The 26,448-nt window shown below is 47.1% G+C and overlaps 1 protein-coding gene across 1 annotated transcript; it reads right to left on the bottom strand.

Moving 5' to 3' along the window:
- Positions 1-3,154: 3,154 nt before the first annotated feature.
- On the bottom strand, positions 3,155-25,607 carry LOC123017910 (sperm acrosome membrane-associated protein 4-like). Its single transcript, XM_044419564.1, has 3 exons — positions 25,442-25,607; positions 9,597-9,710; positions 3,155-6,844 (listed from the first exon to the last, which is right to left on the bottom strand). Exons 1-3 carry the CDS (start codon positions 25,491-25,493, stop codon positions 6,633-6,635), a joined length of 378 nt encoding a protein of 125 aa, XP_044275499.1. The 5' UTR covers positions 25,494-25,607; the 3' UTR covers positions 3,155-6,632.
- Between the last annotated feature and the right edge of the window lie 841 nt (positions 25,608-26,448).

Below are 26,448 nucleotides of genomic sequence, written 5' to 3'. Positions count from 1 at the left end.
AGGCTGAGGGAATTGGGTCTTTTCAGCCTGAAGAAGAGGAGACTCAGAGGGGATCTGTTGGTGACATACAGGTACGTGAGGGGATGCCACACGGAGGTGGGTAGAGACCTGTTCTCTCCGGCAGAGGAAGGCAGGACGTGCTCCAACGGAGCAAAGCTCAGGGAACTAAGGTTTTTGGATGCCAGGAAGTACTTCCTGACAGTTAGGGCCCCGAGGGTATGGAATGGGCTACCACGGGAGGTGATTGAAGCCCCATTGGTGAGGGTGTTCAAAGATAGGCTGGACAGTAGGCATGTCATGAGTGGAGCCAGCTAGAGCCAGGCATCAGACTAGATGGCCCAGGAGGCCCCTTCTGACTTGCTCTGTTTCTATCTTTCTCCATGTTTCTACTTCCTTTTATCTGTTGTGAATCTCCCACTAATCAGTTTTATGGGATGACCCAGGGTTCAACTGTCATGGGAGAGGAAGCAAAATGTCTCTGTCTCCACTTTCTCCACATCTTGCATGATCTTAAAGACTTCTGTCAAGTCTCCCCTGGCTTGTTTTTTTGTCCAAGCCAACCTTGCCTCATTGAGCAGTTCATAGAATCATAGAAGAGGAGAGTTGGAAGGGTGGTCAGCCCTTGATAGTGTTAGTTGCTCACTTCTGCACCTTTTCTAGCTCTTCAGTATCTTTTCTTTAGGTATGGTGAACAAAACTGTGCACTGTATACTAATTGCAGTTGCACCATAGATTTCTATAAGAACTGTATGACATTTTCACTTCCTTGCCTAATTATGCCTAACATGCAGTTTGCCCTTTTCACAGCAGCCGTACACTGAAGTAGCATTTTCTTTGAGTGAACCCTAAAGTCCCTTTCTTGATCAGTCACGACTAGCTTGGATCCCATCAACTTATACTTGAAGTTGGGACTTTTTGCCCCATTGTGCATTATTTTACATTTGCTTCCAGTGAACTGCTCCTTTTGGAGCACCTCACAATCCCTTCTGGCTGTTAGCCTTTTAAATACTTAGGTATCATCAGCAAACTTTACTGCTTACTCCTAATTCCAGATCTTTCACGATTAAAGTTGGAAAGCATTGGCCCTAATACAGAACCCTGTTAGACTCCACTGTTTACATCCTGCCTTTGGGATAAATTACTATTTATTCCTACTTGTTGCTTTCCCTTACTTAACTGATCTGTAAAAGGAACTCCCGTCTTATTCCATGGCTGCCAAGCTTGCTCAGGAGACCTTAGGGAGGACTTCGTCAAGAACTTTCTGGAAGTCCAAGTAAACAGTGTCTACTGGTTTGCCCTGTCCATGTGTTTATTCACACTCAATTCTAAAAGGTCACCAACAGGACTTACTTTGTGGGTGCCATTTTGATTCTTTTTCAGCAGAGCTTGTCCTGGTATATGGTTACCAGTTCTATGCTCAATAGCTGGAACAGACAGTAAGCTCACTAGTGTGTGATTTCCTGGATCCCCACAAATTCCTTTTTTAAAAATTGGTGTTACATTGGCCATTGCCACCAAAAATATGTAATATTACATATTTTTGTAAGGCAGTCAGCAGTTTCATGCTCAAGTTCTTTAAGAACTCTAGGATGGATCTCATTCAAAGCTGGTGGTTTGTTACTTTTTGATTTGTCAATGGGGTGGAGAGCTTCCTCTTCTCCACTGACACCTTCCTCTAGGACAGTGACAGCGAACCTTTTAGAGACCAAGTGCCCAAACTGCAACCCAAAACCCACTTATTTATCGCAAAGTGCCAACACTACAATAAAACCTGAAAACTGAGGTTTTAGTTTAGAAAAAACACCTCACAGCCAGTCCAAGCAAATATATATATATATCCTTGGCAGCACACTGACCGGCCATGTGAAAGTTCGAACAAGTCACGGCTAATGAGTTGTGGTGTGTGATGTCATCGCCTGGCACCGCTACTCCTTTCTGAGCATGTGCATGGCCCCTGTGTGCGCTGTTATCCAATGCTCAGCTGCTGGGGCAATCCTGGGGCGACTTGGCTCACGTGCCGACAGAGAGGGCTCTGCGTGCCTGCTGTGGCACGTGTGCCATAGGTTTGCCACCACTGCTCTAGGATAAAAATCCTAAAAGGCATGGGAACAGGCCAGCTGAATGGCCATTTCCCCCCATTTGAATCCAGCAGAGCCTTAATATCTGACTCGGAGGCCCACTCCAATGGTTTCTGACCAGATGAAGAGATGCAGGTGATCCCTGGAAGAGGGCCTTTTGGGTAGTGAGTCCCAGCTGTAAACCCCTTTCCCAGACACCAGGTGTGGGGTCTCTCTGTGTGTATGGGGGCCCTGTGCCAGCATTGTGCTGGCCCCACCCGCTTGCTGTGCAGCCCCTAGCAGGTTGGCTTGGGCCAGTTTGGGCCCCATGCTGAAAAGGCTTAGTGATAAAGAAAGCGACACTGCTTCCGTAAGTGTTCAGTGAGCAGCCAGCTCTGTCCCCTGCCAGGTGAACCCAGAATCCTCTACTGCAAGGCAGGAGGTGCTTCCAGCACCTCCTCAGTTTGAACTTGGTGTGTGCTCACTTGCGGAGTCAGAAACAGCACCTTGCACAGGGAGTGCAGGCAGGCCCTCTGACTCAGCAAATTCTCTGTGCACAGAGTAAAATGATATCCCATCAGCCTGCACAGTATGGCAGAAGCCATTGGAGCCATTTTGCAAAATAAGACGTTCTTTGGCAGGAGGCTTGGGGTAGAAGCCCACCCCACTCAACTCAAGTGCTCGGGGCAATGGTGAAGTAGGAGCCGGGATTGGCGACTGTTCTCGGAAGCAACATGGCTGGAGAAGGGTGTCATCTCCCCGGTCGGATATCAAGATGTCCCATAATTCCCCCTAATGACAGAAAGACTCCTGGATCAAACAGTGGTGGTTCATCCGCAGGAGTGCCGATGTTCTCCTGGACTCCTGTGGCTTCAGCTAAGTTCTCCTCTATGAATGGAAGGAGCTAGGACTACGCAAGGGTGATATGGGCATGACATGTATACCGCCCAAGAGCCAAGGCTCGCCGCCACCTGCTAACCATTCTGGAGCACGGGAAATGGTTAAGCCCACAGAGCTATGCTGGTGGATGGAGGTTCAAGGGGAAGGCTGCAGTTCAAGACAGTGGAACGTGAGAGTAATGAAAGAGATGCTCATACTTCAACGCTAACATCCAGTCAGATTTATTTGGCCTGAAGAACTTCTGGACTCAGTTCAGAAGAAAAAGAACAACTGGAGGCAGGCTGTCCTCAAGAGATCCCAGCTGAGGGAGGCACGGTGTACAGAAAAGCCTTCGTATGTTTGCCCGTGTTAAACAGTAGCACCCAGTTATTTGCTAAATTTAAGACAGTTTAAAAAACCCACCAGCTTCTTTGGGTATGTATCAACAACTCAAAATATGCAAACACAGAAACAGAGTTCAGGGAATTTGCCCATTAGATACGGAATAGTGTTTTCCACGTTTAAAGTCGGTTGCAAAATACAGTAGTGTTGGAGTGAGAAAGACGAGAAAGGAACAAGACCCACATGCGTGGAGGAACTGCGTGCGTATGCATGCCTGTGCACATGTAGAACAAGAATAGACATGTCTGCTCAGAAGTAAGATCTCTTGAGTTCCATGGGTTTACTCCCAGTTAGGAAAGGACAGGGCAGCCTGGAACCACAAAACCTGATGGACAGTCTTTCCCACCCACAAGCCACCATCGTCCTACGATCCAGATCTGAGGCCAACCTCTGACTGTCACCTCTGAGGGAGGCACGGTTGGAGGCAATGAGGAGAACGGCCTTTTCAGTGGCAGCTCCGTTATGGAACAGGATCCCCACTGAGGCCTGCCAGGAGCCGACATCAGTATCTTTTCAGTGCCAGGTTAAGACTGTCCTCTATGATGGGGTGTTCACTTAATTTTATATATTGGGGTACTAGAAGAACTGTTTAACAGGCCTTGGGACTCATTTTGAGTAAGTTATTGCAGCCTTTAAAATTTGATTTTAAACTTGGCTTTTAAATCTTGTACCTTATCTTTATTATGTTTTATTGTTACTGCATTTTTATTGTATTCTACCTGTAGTTGTGAACCACCCAGAAAGCTTCAGCGACTGGGCAGTATAATATCATTAATAATAATCATATCCCAAAGGAACTCTTCAGAGCCACAATGAACCAAAGGGTGATGGGACAACAACCTCTCACTTGCATTATGTTTTCTGTTTTTCATGCATGGCATATGTGGCTTTGAGTCTGTCTTTCCTTTACCACTTTGAGTATATTTTGAAATTCTTGTATCAAAGCCATCCACTTTTAAGACACAAATAGAATCTGGATAATCATGTGGACTTTTCTTGCAATGAAGGAAATAGCAACATGTATTTTAAGATGTTTTAGTAACTGCTAGAGACTTCTTTTGGAAGGCTGAAAGTAAATATTTTAAGGGGCTGAAGGGTCATAGAATAGTGGGAATATTCCCTTCTGAGACTTGGGGCAGAAGTTGGCACAGGAGAGCTGCTCCCCCGCACCCTCACAGCCATGCTTCCAAAGTCAGGAAAGCAAGCTTGGAGATGGGGAAAAGGGACTGTTTTAATGGGTGGGGAGGAGAGGAGACTGGAGAGGCCGGGATACCAGCTACCTGGAGGCCTCTCCAGCCTCCTTTCCTCCCCTTTCAAAGTGCTGTTGATGGATTAGCAAAAACAAACAAACAAACAAACAAACAAAAAAAGATAATTGAGGGCAATAGTTGCTTAATAGTCCTGAATTTACATTAACATTCTTGAATGGAATTTTTTTATCCCCCCTCTCCCAAAAAAAGGTGCATTTTGTTTCACTGGACTGAAATGTAAGGAAAGAAACTGATTTTCCAAACTCAGTATTTTGTGAAGATCTGTTTTCAGAGTCATTAACGTGAAAGGTATCCTTGTTGGCAAAACTGCTTAGCAGTAAGAGCATGCAGGAGAAGCAGCAAACAAAAGTATTGCTGAATCAGATCATCTAATCTGATTCGTTTAATCCTATATGTATATCATGCGTGCTGCTGAAAAGTGCAGACAGATGTTGATGGCATTCCTGCAAGCCTACTTTTTTTAATTGCAAAGTATGTCTGCATGGGTTGGCCTTGTGGCACACAAAAATATACTGCAGTTGGCATTTTCCAGCAGTGTACAGGGATATGCATAGCAGGTGGGAAAGGCTTTTGGTGGGTATCGTGTGGCCCTCCAGATGATGAGAGATAAGGGGCGTTGCTCCAGCCTGGGGTGTGGCTGCTGGGCAAACATCTGGAGGACCACAAATGGCTTATTCCTGCTGGGTGTGGACATCGCCAAACCACCCATTCCAAGACACAAAAGCAACAAAACAGAAAGAGAGGAGAAGAGAGAGAAGAGAAGGACTTTGCTTTGGGATGACTGTTCTCCATAAACATTCTCCGTTTGGCCTGTCTCCCTCATTGACACACTGCTGTCATCAGGATAAGGCAGGGTGGGTTAAGGCTCTCCCAAAACATGCTGATGGAAAGAAGTAGTTACCACACTTTGGGTGACTCATAGGAAAAGCAAACCACAGACAGCCAGGAAGTGAGCCCAATGCATTGTTGCTACAGTAAGTGGATACACATGGAAAGCTCAGTAAGAGTGACTAACTGGAAGAAAGGCAGAATAAGGAAACGGGTTCGGGGAGGGGCTGAACAGGAAACGGCATGAAGCATAAATGGCCAAAGAGGCTAAGAACTTGCAAGGAAAGGCTTGCAGTGAATGAAAGTCCAGGGGAAATAAAATGATGAGGAATTACAAAAGGCAAAGAAGATGCAAAGGAAGAATTATAAGGCCAGGTTCAGCTCCAGGTTTTTAGGAGCCTCACATGGAATATGAACTGTCGGGTTTCTGCTGTGTGACCTGGACAGGTCTCATGCCAAGTGGAAGTATGACCCAGAATCCCATGCAAGCACTTGGGGCATCGTCTTATTAAGCAGCTAAAATGGTTTGTGGCTTGGCATCAGCTCTGGTTAGAACTTGAGCAGAACGTGGACAAGGGTAACCATTTTACCTATGGATGACTTTTACCACAGTAAAAGGACAAAGGGTTTTCTGGCACCTCAAATGCACCACAAGGCTCTGTTGTTTTTTCTCTAACAGGTTAGATGACTACCCTCTGGATTTCTTCTTCAAATCATGCTTTGCATGCTAAATGACTCGGAAAGCCGGTTGTCAGAGCCAACCCAGGTGCTGAAAAGAAACTAACTCATGCTGAACTCTCTCACCCACTGAGATAGCTCCATTGCCTGCATCTTCCTCTCATATGGTGAGAAGAACGTCACTATGTGTTTGGTGGAGCTGAATACTAAAAAGTGTCATAAAGTAATAATAAAGGAACAAAGCTGGAGGAATAAAGGGTCCACAGGTGATGGAAGGGAAGGAAGATGGTCTTTTCCAAACACGTTTCTAGTTTTCACCCATCCCAGTAACCCTTGCCACTCATACTGGTTTTGTATTATGTGAGATAGCAGGTAGGCACAAAATGACGAGTGTATTAACAGGGACTTTTTAAAGTAAACATGCCGCGGTGGCCGTGGGGCTGGGGAAGAGCTGCTGGACAGAGTTTGCTGGGTGAAATATGCCGCTGCATAGACATTTGCTTCCTGGGGAGCAGGATTACAGAAAGCAGGAGAGCCAGAAGCCCAGCATGGCCAGAGCCACGGTCAGGGAGATGTGGGCAGAAGGCACCGCGGCAGCTGAGTTGCAGAAGTCGCCTTTGCAACAGTCGTAGGTGGTGATGTAGCTGATTCCCAAGAAGGATGCGGTGTCGTTCTTGTTGCACTTGTCCTCATCGATGCAGTTTTTCTTCTTGATCAACTTGCTGCCAGCTACAGAAAAGAAGACGAAGATTATGGCGAAGGTGGTTGCATCGAAAGCATCCCCCACCCCCCCGGCCCAAGGGGCTATTAGCCCACATAAAAAGTCAGCTGGAAGCTGGAGCTGCTGGTGGTTGGTGAGTGCTGGGGCCTGGAGGCTCAGCCAGTCCCTCGGGTGCTTGAATAGGCTCTGGTAGAGGGAAGCTACGGCTGGCAAGACAAGGGTCATGTCCAGGCAAAGGTGATGCTGGGTGAATGAGCGTGCAGCAAAGCCAGATCACTAGCACCTGGGACAGCACTCTGCTGCAACTGTTAGTCTGAGGTGGTTCCTCAAAGAAGCAGCTGTGGGGCTTGGCAGCTGCTGGGGCTTTAAGTAGGGCCCTCAGGAGCTCCACCTCCTGTGAGTCACTCCCTGCAGATCTAAAGGGTTTGTGCTCATTTCTCAGTGGCTCTGCAGCAGAAGAACCAGAGGGGCCTTGGGAGAACCAGGCTTGGCTGCTGATGGGTTCCCGGGGGTCTTGTTGGAGTGATCAGCATCCCACTGGGCTCTCCCTTTGCGGGTGATGACAGGCCTCCTGACCAAGGGCCAGGGCAGGTGCAGCCATCCTTTCTCTTTCTCCCTGAAAACTTTATACAGTTCTGTGCATGATAATGTGTGTTCCTTTGCAAGCAATTTCCCTACTATAACACATGTTAAGCATTTTAGTGTACACTTACCCTGGCATATCCACATTGCTAAAAACTGGTAAAGGCCATTGCAAAATTGGGAGAGTACAACTTTTGAAGGGTTAATGAATTTTGGTGCCTGCATTGGTTTCAACAGGGAAAATGAAGTGGATTCAATGCAGACCAAGGGGCAAGCCTATCGCCAGTGTGAGAGCCAGTGTGGTGTAGTGGTTAAGAGCACAGGACTGGGACTCAGGCGATCTGGGTTCTAGTCCCCGCTCAGCCATGGAGCCAACTGGGTGGCTTTGGGCCAGTCACAGACTCTCAGCCCAACCTACCTCACAGGGTTGTTGTTGTGGGGATAAGATGGAGGAGGAGATGTAAGCTGCCTTGAGCCCTTTGTAGGAAAAAGGCAGGATATAAATAGAAAAATTAAATTAAATTAAATTTAAATTAAATCGCATGCCTCAGAGGGACATGCCCCTCAGAATCTGGCTTGTGTGCATCCAATAGTTGGAGCAAGGGGTGGTGGAGCTGATTTCTGTCACCTTCACGCCTTGCCCCATGTGCTTTATCTAGGCAGCCTCCTTCCCTCCCTGCCCCTCAACCTGCCCTCTGATTTCTGCTCTTGGGGGCGCAGCTGGTACGGTCCTTTCTGTGTTGACTGTGTATGTGTGGGAGGCTTGACCACTGGAGACTGAGTGCCAAGAACAGAGGGTCTCATTGCTGGGTCTCTGAAGAATCCCATTTCCCCCCAGAAGATGTCTGGAAACCAAAGGATTTTGCCCCAGGTGAATTAATTTCTGCCCTCTTTCTAGTTGCAGCTCTGATTTCTGACCACCACCAGGTTATTTCTGTAAACAGTAATCTGAAGATTATAATTATTGGGTGGAGTTTGTGTTTGTCTAGGTGAATTTTGTTCGATATCCTTAGCTTAGCTTCACATAGTCCAGTTCCCCATGTTTCTAGTTATTATTATTACATCTTACTTCGGTACTGCCCATAGTCAAACCTCTTTAAGTCACCCATCCAGGTTTCAACCTGGCCTGACCCTGCTTCGCTTCCAAGATTAGTCAGGATCAGACACTTCCCAGGAAAGAAGAGGTGACTATTCATTCAGTTTGAGGTCATATTTACTGCTTTTAGCTTCTTTGATTTTTTAAGGGATATATTTATTGTTCTCAGTTTTATTGTAAGCCACCTCAAGGCTGCTGTCAATAAGGTATAGAAACATAGAAACAGAGCAAGTCAGAAGGGGTCTCCTGGGCCATCTAGTCTGACCCCCGGCTCCAGCCGGCTCCACTCACGACATGCCCACCATATGCATGTCCAGTCTATCCTTGAACACCCTCACTGATGGGGCCTCAATGACTGTATGAACTGTCACAACAAACAAGAATGTCATTATAGTGCAAAACAAACAGCGGATAATAGGAATGATTTTCTTTTTCACAGAGTCCCCAAAGGAGGATATTCCCCCCACCCCATTCATGTGTGGAATGAACTCCCCAGAGAGGCTTACCTGGCACCTACATTGTGCTCTTGCTGGTACCAGGTGCAGGTGTTATTTTCCCAAGATTTTTAATTTTTCAGGCTCTCTGAAAAACTCTCTCTTAAATCCTACACTATATATTAAATCTTTGTACTGCTACTAGGTCTTTGTTGGCTTTTCTATTTTATACTGTAGTTTTAAGCCTTTTTAATTCATACAGTATATTTAATGTTATATTTGAATGGTTGTGAACTACCCAGAGAGCTTTGGAAATTGGGAAGTATAGAAAAGTGTTAAAGATTTAAAAAATTAAAAGGGCAGGATTGAGTTTTACCTCAAAGATATAGCATTTTAGTACAGAAGCCATTTTAACAACATCCCATCCAGGATACTAGAAACTAGCTGGCTCACATGGATGGCCCTTTCCCACAAAAAAATGTGGTGTTCTAAAAGATCTTCAGCTTCCAGATACAAGATGGATGAACAGTTTCACAAGTTGGAGGCATTTTACAGATTTTGGTTTTGAGTCTAATTTCTTCCACACGTAAGGCACTGCTTTCCCTCAGGCCTGGGGAAGGGATGGAGAAAGAGGTGCGGCCATCTTACCTGCTCTTCCTCGGACAATAGCGCAGACCTGTCCAGCTTCGCAGGTGACAGTGGAAGTGTGGCAGGGGATGTCAAAAAAAGTGAAGGAGCATTTCAAGCACTGGAGAGCAGATCCTGAAGCACAAGGAAAGATTTTATTTAAGGTGAGGATATAATTGGTTACACCTTCTGTGGGTCACTGGGAAGAGGACACAAAGGCAGCTTAAGTAGCTCAGAGGGTCTTTTGAAGGAATGGGGGAGATCTTTTCCTTATAGCCTGATCTCTCTGGATCCTTAGAAACATGGAAAGCTGCCCTATACCATAGAATCATGAAGCAGAAGAGTTGGAAGTGGCCAGAAGGCCATCGGATGCAACCCCCTGCTAGTGAAGGGCACCAAGATACATCCTTCCAGTCAGGAGACTGTCCAGATGCTTTTTGAATGTCTCCAGAAGGGAGAGCCCACAACTTCCCCAGGTAATAGGTTCCATTGTTGTACTGCTCCGACAGCGAGGAAATTCTTCCTGGTGTCTAGTCTAAAGCTGGTTTCTTTTCACTTAAGGCTCTTATTCTGTGTCCTGCACTCTGGAATAGAATGAGAAGAGATCCTGTCCTCCCTCTTTGTGACATCCTTTGAGGTACTCATAGAGGGATATCACATCTTCCCCTCAGTCTTCTCTTCTGGAAGCTGAACAGGCCCAGTTCTCCCAATCTTTCCTCATAGATTACTTGCCCGTGTTGCTTGTCTCTCTCACAGTCAGACAACGAACAAGACCTTTTTTTTGTCCTCAATACCATGGAGGGTGTCAGAGGTGGTGCTGCCTGGAGGGCCCGTGGCTGGGAAGGCTGAAACGGCTCTGCCACCCAACCCCTCCCAACCACTCACAGGTTGAGCTGAACAATCCTGACCTCAGCAGTGCTAGTTCACCACTAGCTCAGAGCCAGGAGAATCCCAGAAATGCAAGCTACGTATTAGCTTAGGGGTTGAAGTAGCACCCGTCTGCCTGTGCTCCCTTCCTGAAAGACAAGGTCCAAATGCCCGCAGGCAGCGCTGTTTAGCAGTTAGGCAACTGCAGGAGAGAAAACCTCATTGCTGGTCAGAAATTCTCGCTCTGCACTGCACTAGGAGAAAATATTTATTAAAAGGGGAGTAAGGGACTGCTCTTTAGAAGGCCAGATCCTGAAGATGAAACTCAAATACTTTGGCCACCTAAGGAGAAGGAAGGACTCCCTGGAGAAGAGCCTAATGCTGGGAGCAACAGATGGCAAGAGAAGAAGGGGACAGCAGAGGAGGAGGTGGCTGGATGGAGTCACTGAAGCAGTTGGTGTGAGCTTGGGTGGACTCCGGGGGATGGTGGAGGACAGGAAGGCCTGGAGGAATGTTGTCCATGGAGTCGTGATGGGTCGGACATGACTTCGCGACTAACAACAACAAAGGGAAGCGAAGTAAAAGGTGCTTAGGATACCAAATAAAGCCATACCATAAATCTATCTACCCTGCTCTGTATTCAGAGAAGGAAATTACTCTCACCTAGAGGGACTGTCCAATTCTGCACACTGAGAAAGGCACCAGGGTCCAGAGCGTGTCTCGATTAGTGACAAAGAATCCACCAATAAGGCCCCAGTGGGTTCCCATCTCTCTGCCCAGGGATTGAAAAGGGTTAGGCCCCCTGCCATAGTGTGTCTGAGGATATTCCTGTGACAGCTTCTAAGTCAGACTCGCTTGTTTATCTGAACAGCCTGCACACCACCCTGTGAAGGAACGTCCCCCCGCCACCAGTTCCGCCATGCTTGATCTGGCATCCCTCTGGACTGGGCATGACGGCATTGGGAAGGTCCTGACCAAGGACACAGCCATGGGCGCTGAGGCTGCATTGCTCCTGTGTTCGCCGCTTCCATAAAGGAAGCCCCGGCCTTGAGTTTAGCAGAGCTCAGCAGGGCAGGCACTCCCTCATGGGGTCACCATAAGCCAGAGATAACTTGACAGTAGACGACACACGCAAACTCCCTGCTTGCAACTTCAGTCCTGAGTGGGGGCAAGTTCCAGGAGAACACGCCTCATCCGAGGGGCCCGAGCACAGCCGCCCTGGAGATTTGCCGCATCGGCATTGCAAGTCTGAGTAGCGTCAAGAGAGCTGGCGTTCCCATAAGGTGAGCTCCACTTGAGTAGCTCTCCAAAACGAAACCTCTCGTTTCAGCCGAGCCTCAGTTTTCTCTTTGCCGCTCCCTCGCAGTGCTAATTCCCTGAGCGAGGCACCCTCCGCGGGCCCCTCTCACTGAGCCGACGTTGCTGCCAGCTGCTCCTGCCCCTCATCCCCCCGTCTCATTGCGCGCATCGGCCGGCTTGCTCGCTGGGCAGAGCTCCAGGGGCCTGTGCGTGTGCCGCCGCTCCTTCTCAGCTCAGTGCCACCGCTATATCGGGCAGAGCGAGGGGCAGGCAAACAAGCGGATTTCTATGGGGAGGGGAACAACATTGCTGCGGGGGTGGGGGAGCTCTTGTCAGGGCACTGTTTAAAATAATGCAAGGTAAGGAAAATGCGCAGAGGGAGACATTTTTCTCCCTCTCCCAGAACATTTGAACCCGGGGTCATCCCATGGAGCAGATTGGTGGGAGGTTTAGGACAGATCAAAGGAAATGCCTTCACGCTGAGTATGCTTGGACTTTGGAATTCGCTCCATGGGAAGCGGTGATGGCCCCCGATTTGGAAGGCTTTAAAAAGGGGTTGGAGAGGTTCATGAGGGAAGAGCCTCTCGGTGGCTTCTGGCCTTGCTGGTCGTGTGCTCCCTCCTTCACCAGAGGCAGCTTGCCTGGCTGAGGAGCCTGCAGAGATGGAGGCCTCGCCCCCTCCTGCTTGAGGGGGCCTGGGGGCAGCTGCTTTGCCTCCATGTGTGCCCAGTGCTGGACTGGATGGGCCTTTGGTCTGATCCAGCATGGCTTTTACTTATGTTCTTAAAGGGTGAGGGCCCTTAGCAGGTGCCTACCCACAGCTGTCCTGCAATCCGACCCTACACACACACAAACACACACACCATCTGAAAGCACCCCAGGTTACAGGGCAAGGGAGCATATCCTGGCAACACTTTGAAACATGACAGATCAGGTGTTGCATGTTTACTCAAGGGAAAAAAGACCTGCAACTGCCAGCATACTGGGAGTCCGAGGACCTTTTTCCTGTTGGAACTCCTACAGAATTGCCCCCCTTATTGTGTTGCAGGTATTGATGGGCCAAAGTCCTCTGAATGGGAGGCATGAGGTGTTGGCTTCCGCTGGGAGGAGTGGGGTCGAGTGGCCGTGAAAGACAGAAAGGTAGATACATAGAAGGAAAGCAATAGCCTTTTTACAGTAGCAAAAATGGGTGCTAACAGTCCTCCTGGTTTTGCTGTGTGTGCGTATGTGCGCACGCATGTGTGTGCACACGCACGTGTGTTTGTGTATGTATAGATGTGCATATCTATATACTGAAAACACTTTCTGCATCTGCAAAATACCACAATAAATCTAATCACCTCCATGCTGCCACAAGTCTCAGCAGCCTAAAATGTTACGTCCCGCTTTTAGCCACACGTCAGCGGCTGGCGACTCTGGAGAGATGCCGACTGCCTGACCCTTGGGAGGAACACCGCTGACCCCAATCGCCAGCTATGGCCACCTGGGTCCCATGCCGGGCAAAGGGGCCCAGATAGCTGTGGGTAGTTCAGTCCCTGCAAGATGCCACTGGAGAGACTGAGGCAATGTTGCTCTGGAGTATTGCTATGTCGGATCCCCCAGGGGCACTGTGGAGGGATTAGCATGGCACCAGCGGCCCTACTGGACAGAGAGATGGCTCATCGTCCTCGCAGAAAGGATCCTCCTTCCCTACCGTGCCCAGGGCAGGAGATGCCACGGGGCTACCCATGTCAGGGGTCCTCAGGAGAGGCAGCCACGGACCTGTCCCTGCAAGGGCGGGCGGAGCTGTGTCAGAGGCAGAGGCCGGGCAACTGCCTGGCTCCAGAGGGTGCCACCATTTTGAGAAGTGCGTGAGCAGGGCTTGCTCTCAAGAAAAGGGGCTCCTCTCTGCCTCCCCCTGGAATATGTCCGTTTTTCCTGACTCTTGAGGCAACAACGTGCTTTACCATTTGCCTGCCAAACTGGCCTTCTTACTGTACTTCTGTCTGTGCTGCCTGCCAAAGAGACGCATCCGGTAAGAGCAGGACAGGCAGACATTTTTCTTTGTTGCTGCCAGCGTGAAGCAGAGGAAGAGGGCCCACCGCACCACATGGGAATATTGAAGGCCCTGCTAAACTTGGTGTCGGCCCTGCACGTTAGCTCACCTTTCTGGGACTTCAAGCTGTCACCTTCTTAGCAAAGTTCAATCCCCAAAGGCATAATATCAGACTCCCCAGGGCCCTGCAGAACGAGCCAATCTCCTGCCAACCCTCTTGGATCTCCCATCTCCGCTGAACTGCTCAGCCTAGAGAGCTCACTGAGGAAAACTGCTGGCTTCTCCAGTTTTGCTTCTCTGTTTCAGATACTCACTGCATATGAATATTTATTTCACTGTTTTTATAGCATGTCCTTCTTCTACTTCTGAAATATAGGGCAGCTAGCACCACAAACCCCAAGTCGACCATCACATAAGTATGATTAAATTTTCACTTAAAATAACAATGCATTAACATGCAATAAGATCAAGGATGGATAAAACTGTCACTTTGGGTTTCTTTCAGTTTTTCATTTTTCCAGTCTTAAATTCAGTTCCTCTCAGACTCTGCGAATTTTTTTAAAGCTCACATGAAAATTCATATACATCTTGAGCATATTTGTCTCATACATGCATTTTATGCAAATTTGCCTAATATGTACACTTTTGCAAGTTATTTTATTAATATAGTGCATCTGTGAACATTACTTTCATCAATAGATGTGTTTTGTGTGCTTATTTCATAGAAACATAGAAACATAGCGAGTCAGAAGGGGTCTCCTGGGCCATCTAGTCTGACCTCAAGCACCAGCCGGCTCATTTCCATAACACATGCATTTTTGTATGCATTTCTTGATTGGAGATTGCATTGCAAAATTTGGAAAAGTATGAATTTTGAAAGATAACTCAGCATTAGTTTCCACAATGACACAAATGTGCAAAATTAGCAAACAAACAAACAAAATCTCTCCCACCCTTGAATGCAACAGCAGAGATAACTGTGAAGGACCACAGCAGAATCCAATGGCTTGATCAAATAAAAATATCTACTACTGTTGTTTGAATAATTTGGACTATCAGACCACCAGGAAGAGAGTTCTGTACACCTGCTGCCTTCCTAGCTCTCAGGATTGGTTATGAGTGGGTACCTTCTATCATATGTGGTGGACTTGCGATAAAGCGAAAAAGTATTGGATTAAAATACATAAATGGCTTGAGGAAATGTTACAAAAATCTCTAGCTTTTAAACCTGAAGTTTTCTTATTAGGCATTATACCTGATGATATTAGTAAACAAGAAATGTACTTGACTTTACATGTAATTACTGTGGTGAGGATTGCATTTGCCCAACACTGGAAGAGTGAAGAACCACCCACCGATGAACTGATCCTAAAAAAGATCTTGGACTGTGCAGAAATGGACAGATTGACTTTGTCACTGAAGGAGAAAGAGGATACTGACTTCTATCAAACCTGGGACTCTTTCTATTATTGGCTAGAGAAATGGGGCTTCGCATAGATTTAAATATGTTCATAAATTAACATAAAAACTGTGGGGGGCTGACTTAGTAGGTCCGATGTTTCCGGTGATTGATGTTGTTTTTAGTTTTTCTTTGTATTAAGTTTATTTAGAATAAAACTTATTTTTTAAAAAAGGATTGGTTATGCACGGCCTAATAGTCTTTGGGTTTTGTTTAAACAAATAGGATTGTGCTTATGGGTAGAGTTCAATTTTGCAAGGAGGAGCCCTCCCTGCTCACAGCTAGAGACAGCTAAGTGTCCACTTATTGCAAAACTTCAATGCCTAAACTTGCCAGAATCCTTTAACTTCTTGTCACATTCCTGCAACTGCTTCCAATGACTAATAGTCACCACTGAGTGCAGTGGGTGGGTCTGGATGACATGACAAGTCACAATGGCTTCTTGCTCAGAATTGCCTGTTGGGTGTTTGAACACTGTCACGGGATTTTGGCATGGTATGTTTGGTTTTTAGAAACCATGACGAGAAACAATGGTCTGTCTATGGTTTCTGCACGTCACTATGGTTTCTCTGGTTGTCTAAACCCAGCATCATGGTTTCCAAAATCCTGGTATGCAGCTACCATAGATTCCCCTGGAAAGAGCTCCAGCTGTTTTGGGAGTTGTTTCAGCCATCCAACAAGGGATTATATTTCAGGTGCAGTGGCTGATGGGATAGTAACAAGCTTGGCTGTTGTCACTCCATGTTGTGGTTTCATTTGAAAGCTCAGCTAATGTGGACACACAAAAATGAAGGATGAATCTCTTAATTCCACTGTGGGTGCCAATGGGATTAGAAGGTGATGCCATAAAAGGTGGGCAGATGCAAAGACCTTTAGAAGTAATTGTTTCAGCTGTCTGTGCTTGTCTGCTTTTGGAGTTGCAATTTAATTGCATGTCATGAAAATGTTGCTCCCAGACAAATTGTTACCTTGCAGCACCCTTTCGCTTGTGTGGGAGATTTTCTTTTTTCATAACAATGCAGTTTTGTGGGGAAGAGGAGAAAAAGAGCTGAGATATGGTGCCAAGTCTCTGTGGGAGAGTAGAGACCACTAAGTAGTCAGTTCCTTAGAATCATGGAATAGTAGATTTGGAAGATGACAAGATGGCCGTCGAGTCCAACCCCATGCTCAATGCAGGACTCCAGTTAAAGCATCCACGACAGAAAGCTGCCTCTTGAATGCCTCCAGTGTGGGAGAGCCCATGACAAGGCAGATCGGCACAGAGGTACGTTCAATGCACCGGTGGATGATTTCGGTTCCCATGCATGCTTTTTGGGGGGGGGGGGAAACCCTTCTGAATTGACGTTATAGTGGGAAGATATGTAGGGGCAACAGGCCATCCATCTGCTGCTCAAAGGAAAATAGTAGCTTTCTAGAGCATAAGGCAGGTGCTAGGCTAGCATCCTGCTTCCTCAGGTGCCTCTTGGTGGAGGATAGCTGTCCCTTTTCAAAGGTCTGCCCAGTTGCAGTCCATTCCAAAGATAACCATAAAAACAGATAACCGGGCAGGGATCTTGAAATGGCTCATCAACACTACACACCTGGACAGCAGAGCAGGGAAATCACCTGGCCTCCCCCGTATTTATATTTCCAGTGTAGTCATTACGGCTCGAATCCAGATTTAAGATGGATCAACTAGAGCTGGCTGCAGAGGTGTTCCCCTCCCCTCATCTCCCCAGGCAGCCTCTCCAGCCCTGAAAATGCAAAACATAGAGTCGGGAGACCCAGTTGAATAGGGTGAGCACTGGGGTGCTTTGGGGACCCACTTTTTCTATATGCAATAAATAACACATGCACTTTTAATGGAGAGCTGTGCCCTCTTTTGACCTGCTTTTTAACGGTGTGTAACCGGAGGAACACCATACACATCACTTCCCCGCATGAGGGCCTCACACAGCCATCCTGGCCATTAGCCCTAATATTCCATGTATGCATCTAATTCTCTTTAAAGGCCTCCGACCGACAGTCCATTCCACTCCTTTTATAATGGCTTCAAGCTATATATTAAATCAGCACTAAAGAATTCACGTGGTGCATTTTGAACAGCCTCAGAAACCCACATACTTATTAAGCAAGCTTCAAATGTTCTGCAGCTTTGGGGCTTTTATCTTATCTCCATACTATTGCTGATGGTTGCAATATTACAGTGTATTATGCTATTTTCCTATGTTTTGCTGTAGCCTACTCTAAGCCGGTATCCTCCAGATGTGTTGGACTACAAATCCTATCAACCCCATCCAGCATGGCAGGTTGGGGACAGTTACTGCTATAGCAGTGTACCGAACATTTGTATCCTTCTGCTTTGTACCCTGCTTTGAGGACCTATTAACACAGAAAAGGCTTTTACAGCCCTAGGCTGAACCGGACCGTGTCGCGGAATGCGGCTAAGAGCAAAGCAGGCAGGGCTATAAAAGTCCTTTCAGCACATGCCAGCATATACCACCCTCAAGCTCTCCTTGCCAGTAACTGCCTTAGAAGAAGCTGTGCAAACAGAAAGTGAGGGGAAACTGCGCAGGAGTCAGGAAATTGCCAAACCCTAGGTCATTTGGGGAAAGGCTACTGGCCACCTGCAGAACCCTGGAAGACTGGACTGGGAGCTAGTTTTGGTCCCTGGGCTTGAGGTTCCCCTCCTCTGCATTGCAGCATGTTCATTGCCTCTGTGGCCTATTATTGTCATTTATTAATTCTCCAAAGGTTTTGATGAGAATTCCCTGGAGAAAAGGATTGGCTCAGAATTAGCCTTAATTCTTGCCCCCTCTACTATTTCTTCACGTGATGTTTTGCAGAGTGTAATTAAATCCACACATCCTGTCCTTTTCCTCACAGCATAATAGAACTGCTATTTCTGAATGAGCAAGCAAGCCCCCCAGGGTGAGGGTGGGGAAGGACATGAAAAGGGCCGTGCAGATAAGATGGCACAGGCTCCTGCAAGCCCAGAAGGAACTGAGAAGCGCTTGGAGGTAGGTTGGCTGAAAGCAGCCAACAAGTAAAGTTTGCGCTCCTGGTGCAAAACAAGACAGAGGTTTCTTCTGGCCAGAGGTTTGCAAACACATGTTTGGAACACAGAAATGAAACAGCCGCCCAACCTGGAAAAAGCAACTCCACGCCAAGCCACAGCCCTTCATGGAAAACAGAGTCCCCCTCAAGGCCTCGCCAAACATGTGTTTTCTGATTGCTGGGACAGAATGCTCTGTTTGTGTGCTTCCTTAAAGTGGGCAGTGGTGGCAACATTGGCGAGGCTGAAGGGGGTTGAGTCTTGGGGAGTCTAAAATTCCCCTATTCAGAGTGAATGAGAAATGACATGCAGGTGGGGGGGGGTTGGCATGTGCCCCCCTACACAGAGGTGCTGCCACTCTGTTTAACTGGTCGTAATTCTCACTACATGGCACATGCCAACAGTAGAGAAACTGGGGTCCATCCATCTGTCCTTCCTTCCTTCCTTCGGTAATGTATTTTGAGCAGGGCTTTTCTGCTTCCACTTGCAAAGCATGGCAGTGGGAGGAAGCCGTGGGGTGGCGGTACTGGGTGGGTCTGGAACAGCATTTAGGGTGCTGGAGATACCTGCAACGGAGCCATGCTCAGGGAACCAAGGTGCAATGTGGATGCCAGGAAGCAGTTCCTGACTGTTAGGACCCCCAGGGTGTGGAATGGGCTTCCACAGGAGGTGATTGAGGCCCCACTGCTGAGTTGTTCAAGGTTAGGCTGGACATGCACATGGTAGGCACGTTGTGAGCGGAGCCAGTTGGAGCTGGGGGTCAGACTAGATGGCCCGGGAGACCCCTTCTGGCTCGCTCTGTTTCCACGTTTCTATGATCCAAACAAGCTCCTGTGAGTTCAGCCTGCAGATTCAGCAGTGGACCTGCACCTTCTGAGTCACAGCTTTTTCTTACTTTTAATTGTGTGGGGAGTTTGGGCTCATAGGCATTTGGGGTCAGGTTGTATGAAGTAGAATTAACACAAGCCAAGCTAAATTCTGGTAAAACAATCCCATTCTCTCCATGCGTGGATGAGGGAACAGAACATGTTCCCAACAATCCACACAAGACGGGTGCAGCAGATTTAGCAAAACCCACACTTCACTCAGCAGCAGCAATTCAAGGTCCCTTCCCTGCAGTCTGCCCACCACAGGCCCCCTTTCAGCTCCTACCACCACCAGAAAGTGGGGCAGAAGCCTCTTGAGTTTTCCACAAGCAACACAGGAGCACCCAGGGCTGTCCTCCTCCTCCTCCCGCTCCATCGGTGGACCTCAGGAAGGCATCCTGCCATCCCTTGGCCACTCTCCATGGGAGCTCAGGATTTCTCCCTAAGTAGCTTCCTTAAAATAGACAAAAATGCCCTGTGCTTTCATTGTTTGGTACACTGCTCACACCACTCATGGGCACGGGGTGATGTACAGCGTGCCAAAAACACCGTCACGGAAGTACTGCTTAAACGCATCAGCAAGGCCCCATTCAGATCTGGCAGGCTCGGGAAGAACCATGCACATCACCCACCAAAACAAATAAGAAATTAAACCGCAATGCACAGTAATGTTCTGTCCCTTCTGTTGGACGCAGAGAAATAAAGCGTCACGTGTAAACTGGTGCAGCTCTTCCAGTACATTGCTTGGGTGTGTCTGCTTCTCCCTGCCCCACTTTCTTGCATGTGGTGTGCTTTTGGAGATCCCACTAATGATAACTGTACTTAGGGAAATTTCCAAAACTCCAGACACTAAAAATTCAACTGAAAACAAGTCATTAAATAGCAGCGGCATTTTACAGTTTCCTCCACTAGCCTTCATTCCCTCTGCAACCCCTTGATTTGGGTGGTCTCATTCCCAACTTCAGTATGTTCACGTGTATTTAACAGTTGTGTGCTAGGCATACATTCAACTGGTGTAGTTCTCCTAGACACTGCATTTTCATAAGGGAGAAAGCTTTACCTGTTGAGTGCATGCATGTTATTCAGCTGTTAAAGCAGGACCTCTAAAAGGGTTAAAAGGGGCTGATGGTAAACAAACATGAGTATGGAATGACAGGTATAGAATAAGTACCTCTTGTAAAAAAAACCTGCACCCACACTCCCTCCCAGTTACTCCACAACACCCATACTTTCAGTGCATTTATTTGTATTGTGCCTTTTCACTCAAGCTCAAGGTGGCAAATGATTAAAAACAGATCTCTGAAATCTTCAAAAGAAACTAATGATCTAACATTTATGCATAGCCTAATGCTATGGGTGCATCTGACATCCAGAGCCCCACAGGGCTCTCCTCCCCTGCAAATGACTGGTTAGAGAGAGGCAGGAGATGAAGACACTGAGGGCACAGATGTAAACTTAATCTTTTTCCTGAAGTCAAGACAGTACTATGATTTTAAGCGAGCTTAAAATGCAAGCATGTGCCAACTGACCAAGCATGTGCCAACTGACAGTCTATTTTTAAATAAATCAACACTGGCAAACAGGGATGCTGAAGCAGTTGTGAAATACAAAATGGCCAGGTGAGAGGAGGAGAAGCATTCACTGTGTGATTCATGGCATGTTATACACATCCCTGTTTAAAGCCCCCCCCCCCACAATAAGTTCGGGGTCTAAAATGATCTGGCTGCAACTCCACCAACACCGGCTTAATGGGCCACAACGGGTGACACTACTCTCAGTTTCTCATGTCTCCTTCCTCCCTGTTGTAGCTGCTGTTCTGGGCCGTGTTTTACTGCCAGGAGTCTGATATGAGGTAAGAAACTGCATTTTCTGCAAGCTTAATTGTCAGGCCTCCCCTGAAGCAAGCCTGGCCAGTGCTTTTTGGCAATTGTACAGAGAATAAGGATCCTTGGACTACCCCTCCCAGCAAGACTGCAGCTTCCAGGCTGTGGGGGGGGGGGGGGGAATGACCCTTTCATATGGACCTTTACCATATTCTAGTCAAGACCTCATTGTTCATGAGATCATTTCTGAAGCCGACCTATTTAAGGGTACACATGATGTGCCTGCCCCACCAGTGAGAAAACCCTGGATTGAAAGATTGGACAACAGGGAGCAGCTGCACAGAAAAGGAAAGATTTTAACAAGGTGGCACAGCCAGCCCAAGTAAAATAATTCCACTGGAGATGTTAAAGAAGGAACTAACAGAGGGAGAATGGGGTGAGGTGAGTTCCTAGTGCCTGAGTCATCAGAACTTAAAGTCAGATTATCATGAGGGAAAAATAACCAAAACCGTCTAGCTAGCTCGAGGGGGAAACTTTCCAAGTTTCATAACAACTCAACCAACATCAATCCTCATGATCCATGGAAACCCGTCAGAAAACTGATTTTAAAAAAAGTGTGGGTGCAGCTGTAAAGCAAGAGAAAATGAAGCAGCAAAGATCACAAGATGTACAGGGAGGAGAAACTTCTCAAGTGATGAAACCTTTCTTGAAGGTGTTTGTGCCCCGAGGACAGCATTGCTGGAATTCCTTGCCCTGAGGGCAGGGATACAAGATAACTTGCAGGGAAAGTTGTGCAAAGAAGATGAGCGGGAGACACCCTGGAGCCAGGGGAGTAAGGAAAAGGATTTTTCAAACTCTAGACCAGATTTGTGATGCCGCATCCCTAGGGAGGCCTTCCAGGATGGGTTGTCTGCCAGGGGAACGGCTAGAGTTGGCTGCCAAGTCCCAGAGCGTTGCAAAAGGCGCTGGGTTGTGTTTTTCCAGGGTGTGGCAGCGCTGTTTTCCACAGCTCCCAACCAGGCTTGGTAGGCATCACTCTGGCCCTCCCAAAAATTCCCCTGCAGCCATATCTTAGGGAAAGCATGGACCCCAACTGGGAGCCAAGTTAGCTGGGAGGGAGCTGGTAAGCTTTCAAGGAATGCAAAGGCTCTCAAGGTCAGTTTTGAAACGACTGGTCTAGATCAAGAGTGGGAAAACTGCAGCCCTTTAAATGCTTTTGGGATCCTGGCACAGCTCTTCAGGGCATGACAACCTTTCCCCCGCGGCCCCCCCCCGTGTCATTTTCTGTTTCTCTGGGTATTTTGCAGTCTTTCCATACCTGAAGGGGTTAAAATGTGTCTCCCAGGCTTCATTCCTTCCAGGAAAGGCTCTGAACTAAAATATGCTGGTAATGGGGGTATTTTTGGTTTGTCTTCAGCCCCACACCCCTGAAGAGCAGCCTCTGAGGAATCCAGCCCTCCAAATGAAGAGGGTTAATCACACCTACTCAAACAGGACAACCTCAAAACTCAGCTTGTCATCAAGAAAGGCTTCCTGGAACAAGGGCTAGTTCAGCAGGTGCCAAAAACAACAGGAGAGTTTCCTCTAACGAGCTGCCCCTAAATCAAATTCAGGTGTATTTGATCTGCGGTGGCATCTATGGGCAGAGTGAAGGGTTGGCACCGAGCTGAGCTCATGAAGGGGCCCTACCCCTTCTCCACAGCAGATGGTGACCCACCTGTGACACAACATCTGGCTCTGCTCAGCTGCGATAGCAGCAGGAGCCCCCATGAAGATCACATGTTGTGGCAGCAGGAACAACCACTGCGCAGAGGCCTCTCCTGAACAGCAGGGAGGAGAACCAGGGCCTGGTCTGTCCTCAGTGGTGCGCTAAGGTGGTTTTGAATTTGCAGGGGGTATTCAAAATCAGTGGTGCTCAACAGAGCAAAGTCCGCACTACCACTTCTGGATTCCAGCCCTCATTCTGCGGCATGCAAGGGACATGAGATGCTTCCAGGGAGAGGGTTCCGGTGTGGCAGATCAAAAGGCTTTGTGAAACTATGCTGCCTTTTCTTCCTTAACTTTATGCAGAACTCACAAAACGAAACACACAAACATATTCACGGGGGCATTTTACCATTCCATGCCACATCTCCTGGGTGGGAAAAATTCCCCCCACACAACTATGTGTTTCTGATGTCAGAACTGGCAGGAAAAATACCTCCTGGGAGTCAGAGAGAAACACCTTTAATACTTTAATGCAGTTGGACCATAAGGATCCATTCTCATACTGTCCCTCCCAACTGCCTGCTTATAGGTGGCACACCTCCAAGAAGGGGGGGAGGGCAGGAGGGCTGTTGGCCCAGGCCTCACATTCACAGGTAATGTGGGCTCCACCTTTGGCTGATGAAGTGATTTCACCGCCTCCCACAATCATTTTTTCAAACCAAATTCCAACTGAGATGCAAAAGGGGAGCTACATAAATGGCATATGGGGCAAGCCATCCGTAGTGAACGGTGGGCGTTATGCAACCGTGTGCGTCCACCCCTGCGGATTCGTATCCGCTCCTGTGTTTCCACAGTACAAGCGACAGGACCTGCCAGGGACCAGCCCCATCTCTCCTGAAATACCTCAACTGTTAGAAAGTTTCCTCAGTGTTTAGCCGAAGTTCGCTTTCCTGCAACTTCCAGCCATTTGTTCTAGTCCTGCCCTCTGGAGCAAGCAAGATCACCCAAGCCTCCTCCTTCCCTGCAACCTTTAAGCTATGTGAAGACCGCGGTCCTCTCTCTCCTTACCCTTCTCTTCTCCAGGCCAAAACAAACCCAGGTCTTTTGACCATTCCTCTCACACACAAAGCTCTTAATGCTTGCATTACGGGAGAGATTTACAACTGAGAAGCAAAGGGAGATGCCTTGGGAGAAATGGAAGGTCTATCATTTCTGCTGTGGTGGTTAAGGGTTCAGGACTGGGACTCAGGCAATCTGGGCTCTAATCCTCACCCAGCCATGGAGCCAACTGGGTGACTTTGGGCCAGTCACAGACTCTCAGCTCAGCCTACCTCACAGGGTTGTTGTTCTGGGGCTAGGACTGAGAGCAGGAGGAGGCAAATGATGTATGCTGCTTTGAGTACTTTGAAAGGAAAAAAGCTGTGCTTTAAAGCTATAAATAAATAACTATGCATTCCTAATCAAACCCAAGTCTATCTGTCCCTGCCCATCCCTAACGGAAGTTTACCTCATATGTTTTTAAAGTTTTCCATACTCCACAGAACCTCCCTTTTATTCTGTCAATCATTCATGGGCATCTTCTTGACCACATAACAACATCAACTCTATTGAAGTCCCCTATCCCATTCCACCTCCTCTTAAAATAAATATTTCTAGTGCTCTCAAATTTTCCTCACTTCATACTTTCGCCCAATATTTTTCATTACTCTTCCCCTTCAACCATTCAAGAGACTTATTGCATGGGTAAAATTATTCTTTTTTGCAGTGAGGAGAGATCTCCGTGGGAGTTAACTGGCTGCATAATTTAATGTTGAATTAAATCTTTTTAAATCCAGGGTTTACTAAAAATGAACAACACAGAATGGTCACTGGCATGCACTGGTTCCTTCAGCTTCAAACTCCACTGGCCATGATGGCTGAGATGATGGGAGTTTTAGTCCAACACAACACACGAGGTTGCATTAAAGTATCTCTTTTTTTCTCACATTGGATTTTAGGAACCATTCTCAAGTGAATTGCCTTTCTGAATGCCTATTGAAGAGCCTTGAAATATATTTTGAGAGATCAAGCTTTATATGAGCCTGTTTTTGTTTTGACCACTAGAACTTTTGGGAAACAATTCCTCAGTGTCCTCTGACAGGAAACAGAAGGTACAGTTTGTTTTTCTTCAGATTATGCACGGGAAAGAAGCAAGGTCTAGAAGGGGCAGGGACCTGGCATCTCATGGGTTAATCCGAAGATAAAAGAAAGGAAGTTATCTTAAGGGCCAAAACATAGAAAGTTGGAACCAATAAGCACTGACAGAGTTTCTGGTTTGCAATATAGTCACAGAGCTTTAAAATGTTCTTGCAGAACTATATCAGATGATAGTTTTCAGGACAAGGATTACTTTCTGTCCACCTGTAATTAAATGAGGCATATTCTTTGCACCCCTCATGGAAAAATATTCCTCCCACCAAAACAAGGCTTCACTATGATTCCCCTCCTCCTTTATCTTGCCCCCAGTCCTGCTTCTTGTAACATCTTACCTGATGAAGAATTCTGGAGATCTCACAAATGTGGATATTTTTGTGCTCATTTGGTATTCCTAATAAAAGGGATTTGGGAAATTTTCTCTTCTAGAAATATTCCATAATTTTCTTAGTTAAAAAAAGTTTCTTGTAAAAGGAATCTTGTGAGGAGGGCCAAGACTGAAGGAATTATTTTCCAGAAAGGAAAAAATGAGATCTAGAAACAAATTTATTCAAAGTATATACAACTTAAATTTCAACCTTACCGATACTGATGCAAGCAAGAATCACAGCACACAGGACAAGTAGTTTTCCCATAATGTAGTTGTTGTACTGAGGGAGAGAGAGCAAAATTGTAGTTATTCCAAGAGGAGCAATCCCAGTGAAGATGTGTCAGTGAAGGGTTTCATTCCATCTCTTCTATATATATACACACACACACAAACACAAACGTGCCCCGCCTGCTTGAGGCTAAGTTAGCTGGATGGGTGGGTCTCACAGGAATAATCAGCCAGCTTCTCAGTGGCATATGATCCTCTGAGACAGAAAATAACAGCCCAAGTGAATCAGAGAGAGAGAGAGAGAGAGAGAGAGAGAGAGAAGAGGACTGTCTGTATAATTGCTTTGCTCTGATCTCTCGGCTTCCTTTCAGTGGCTTGTGGCAGGCTGGGAAATCCTGGCCCAGCTCAGCACTGGGTGTAATTGGATCATCTGGCCTCCCCCATGGTAGAGGTAGGCAGCAGCATACCTGTCTTGCAAGCCAAGGTCCCAGTTTTAATCCTCTGCCCCTCCAGGTAAGGCGGAAGAAATACCTGCCTAAGGCTCCAGAGAGCAGCTGCCAATCCGAATAGGCCAAAAGTCTGGCTGAGTTTAAAGGCAGTGCCATAAGTAGACACAGAAATCCCTACCTTTGTGTGACTCAGGAATAAACAGAGATGAGACCAAGGTGGGCTTTGCTGAAGAGAGCTAGTAAGTCTTCACATTCTCCAAAAGTGTCACATATACAGGTCTTTCTCAGGGACTCAATATTTATAAAATAGAAATCCCTGGGAAAAAAGGACCTCGTGATAACTGAAAAGGGCCCAGCTGCATCTTTTTCAGGGGCATTTTTAGAAATATTGACCCCCCTAAAGAAGGCTTGTTTGTATTATACAGAGCTGAAATGTGCTCAGCTACTGCAAGGAATAAATGGTTTCCAACCTTTTTTACAGTTGGAAACCAGCAAAAATAGGAAAATTATTTCAAGGACTGCTGAGGCAGAAATAAAAAGCAT

Source organism: Varanus komodoensis, unplaced genomic scaffold (genome assembly GCF_004798865.1).
Source record: "Varanus komodoensis strain SLA01 unplaced genomic scaffold, ASM479886v1 scaffold105, whole genome shotgun sequence".
Lineage (NCBI taxonomy): Eukaryota > Metazoa > Chordata > Lepidosauria > Squamata > Varanidae > Varanus > Varanus komodoensis.
The sequence above is the reverse complement of the archived record's forward strand: the minus strand, read 5'-3'. Positions and strand labels throughout refer to the sequence as shown.

Bases quoted from the DNA above. Each gene is read 5' to 3' on its own strand.
- LOC123017910 (XM_044419564.1), bottom strand. From the start codon at position 25,493: ATGGGAAAACTACTTGTCCTGTGTGCTGTGATTCTTGCTTGCATCAGT. The intron at 9,711-25,441 runs GTAAGGTTGAAA...CTTGTGCTTCAG, and splicing joins TCTTGCTTGCATCAGTATCG to GATCTGCTCTCCAGTGCTTG. The intron at 6,845-9,596 runs GTAAGATGGCCG...TCTTTTCTGTAG, and splicing joins TATTGTCCGAGGAAGAGCAG to CTGGCAGCAAGTTGATCAAG.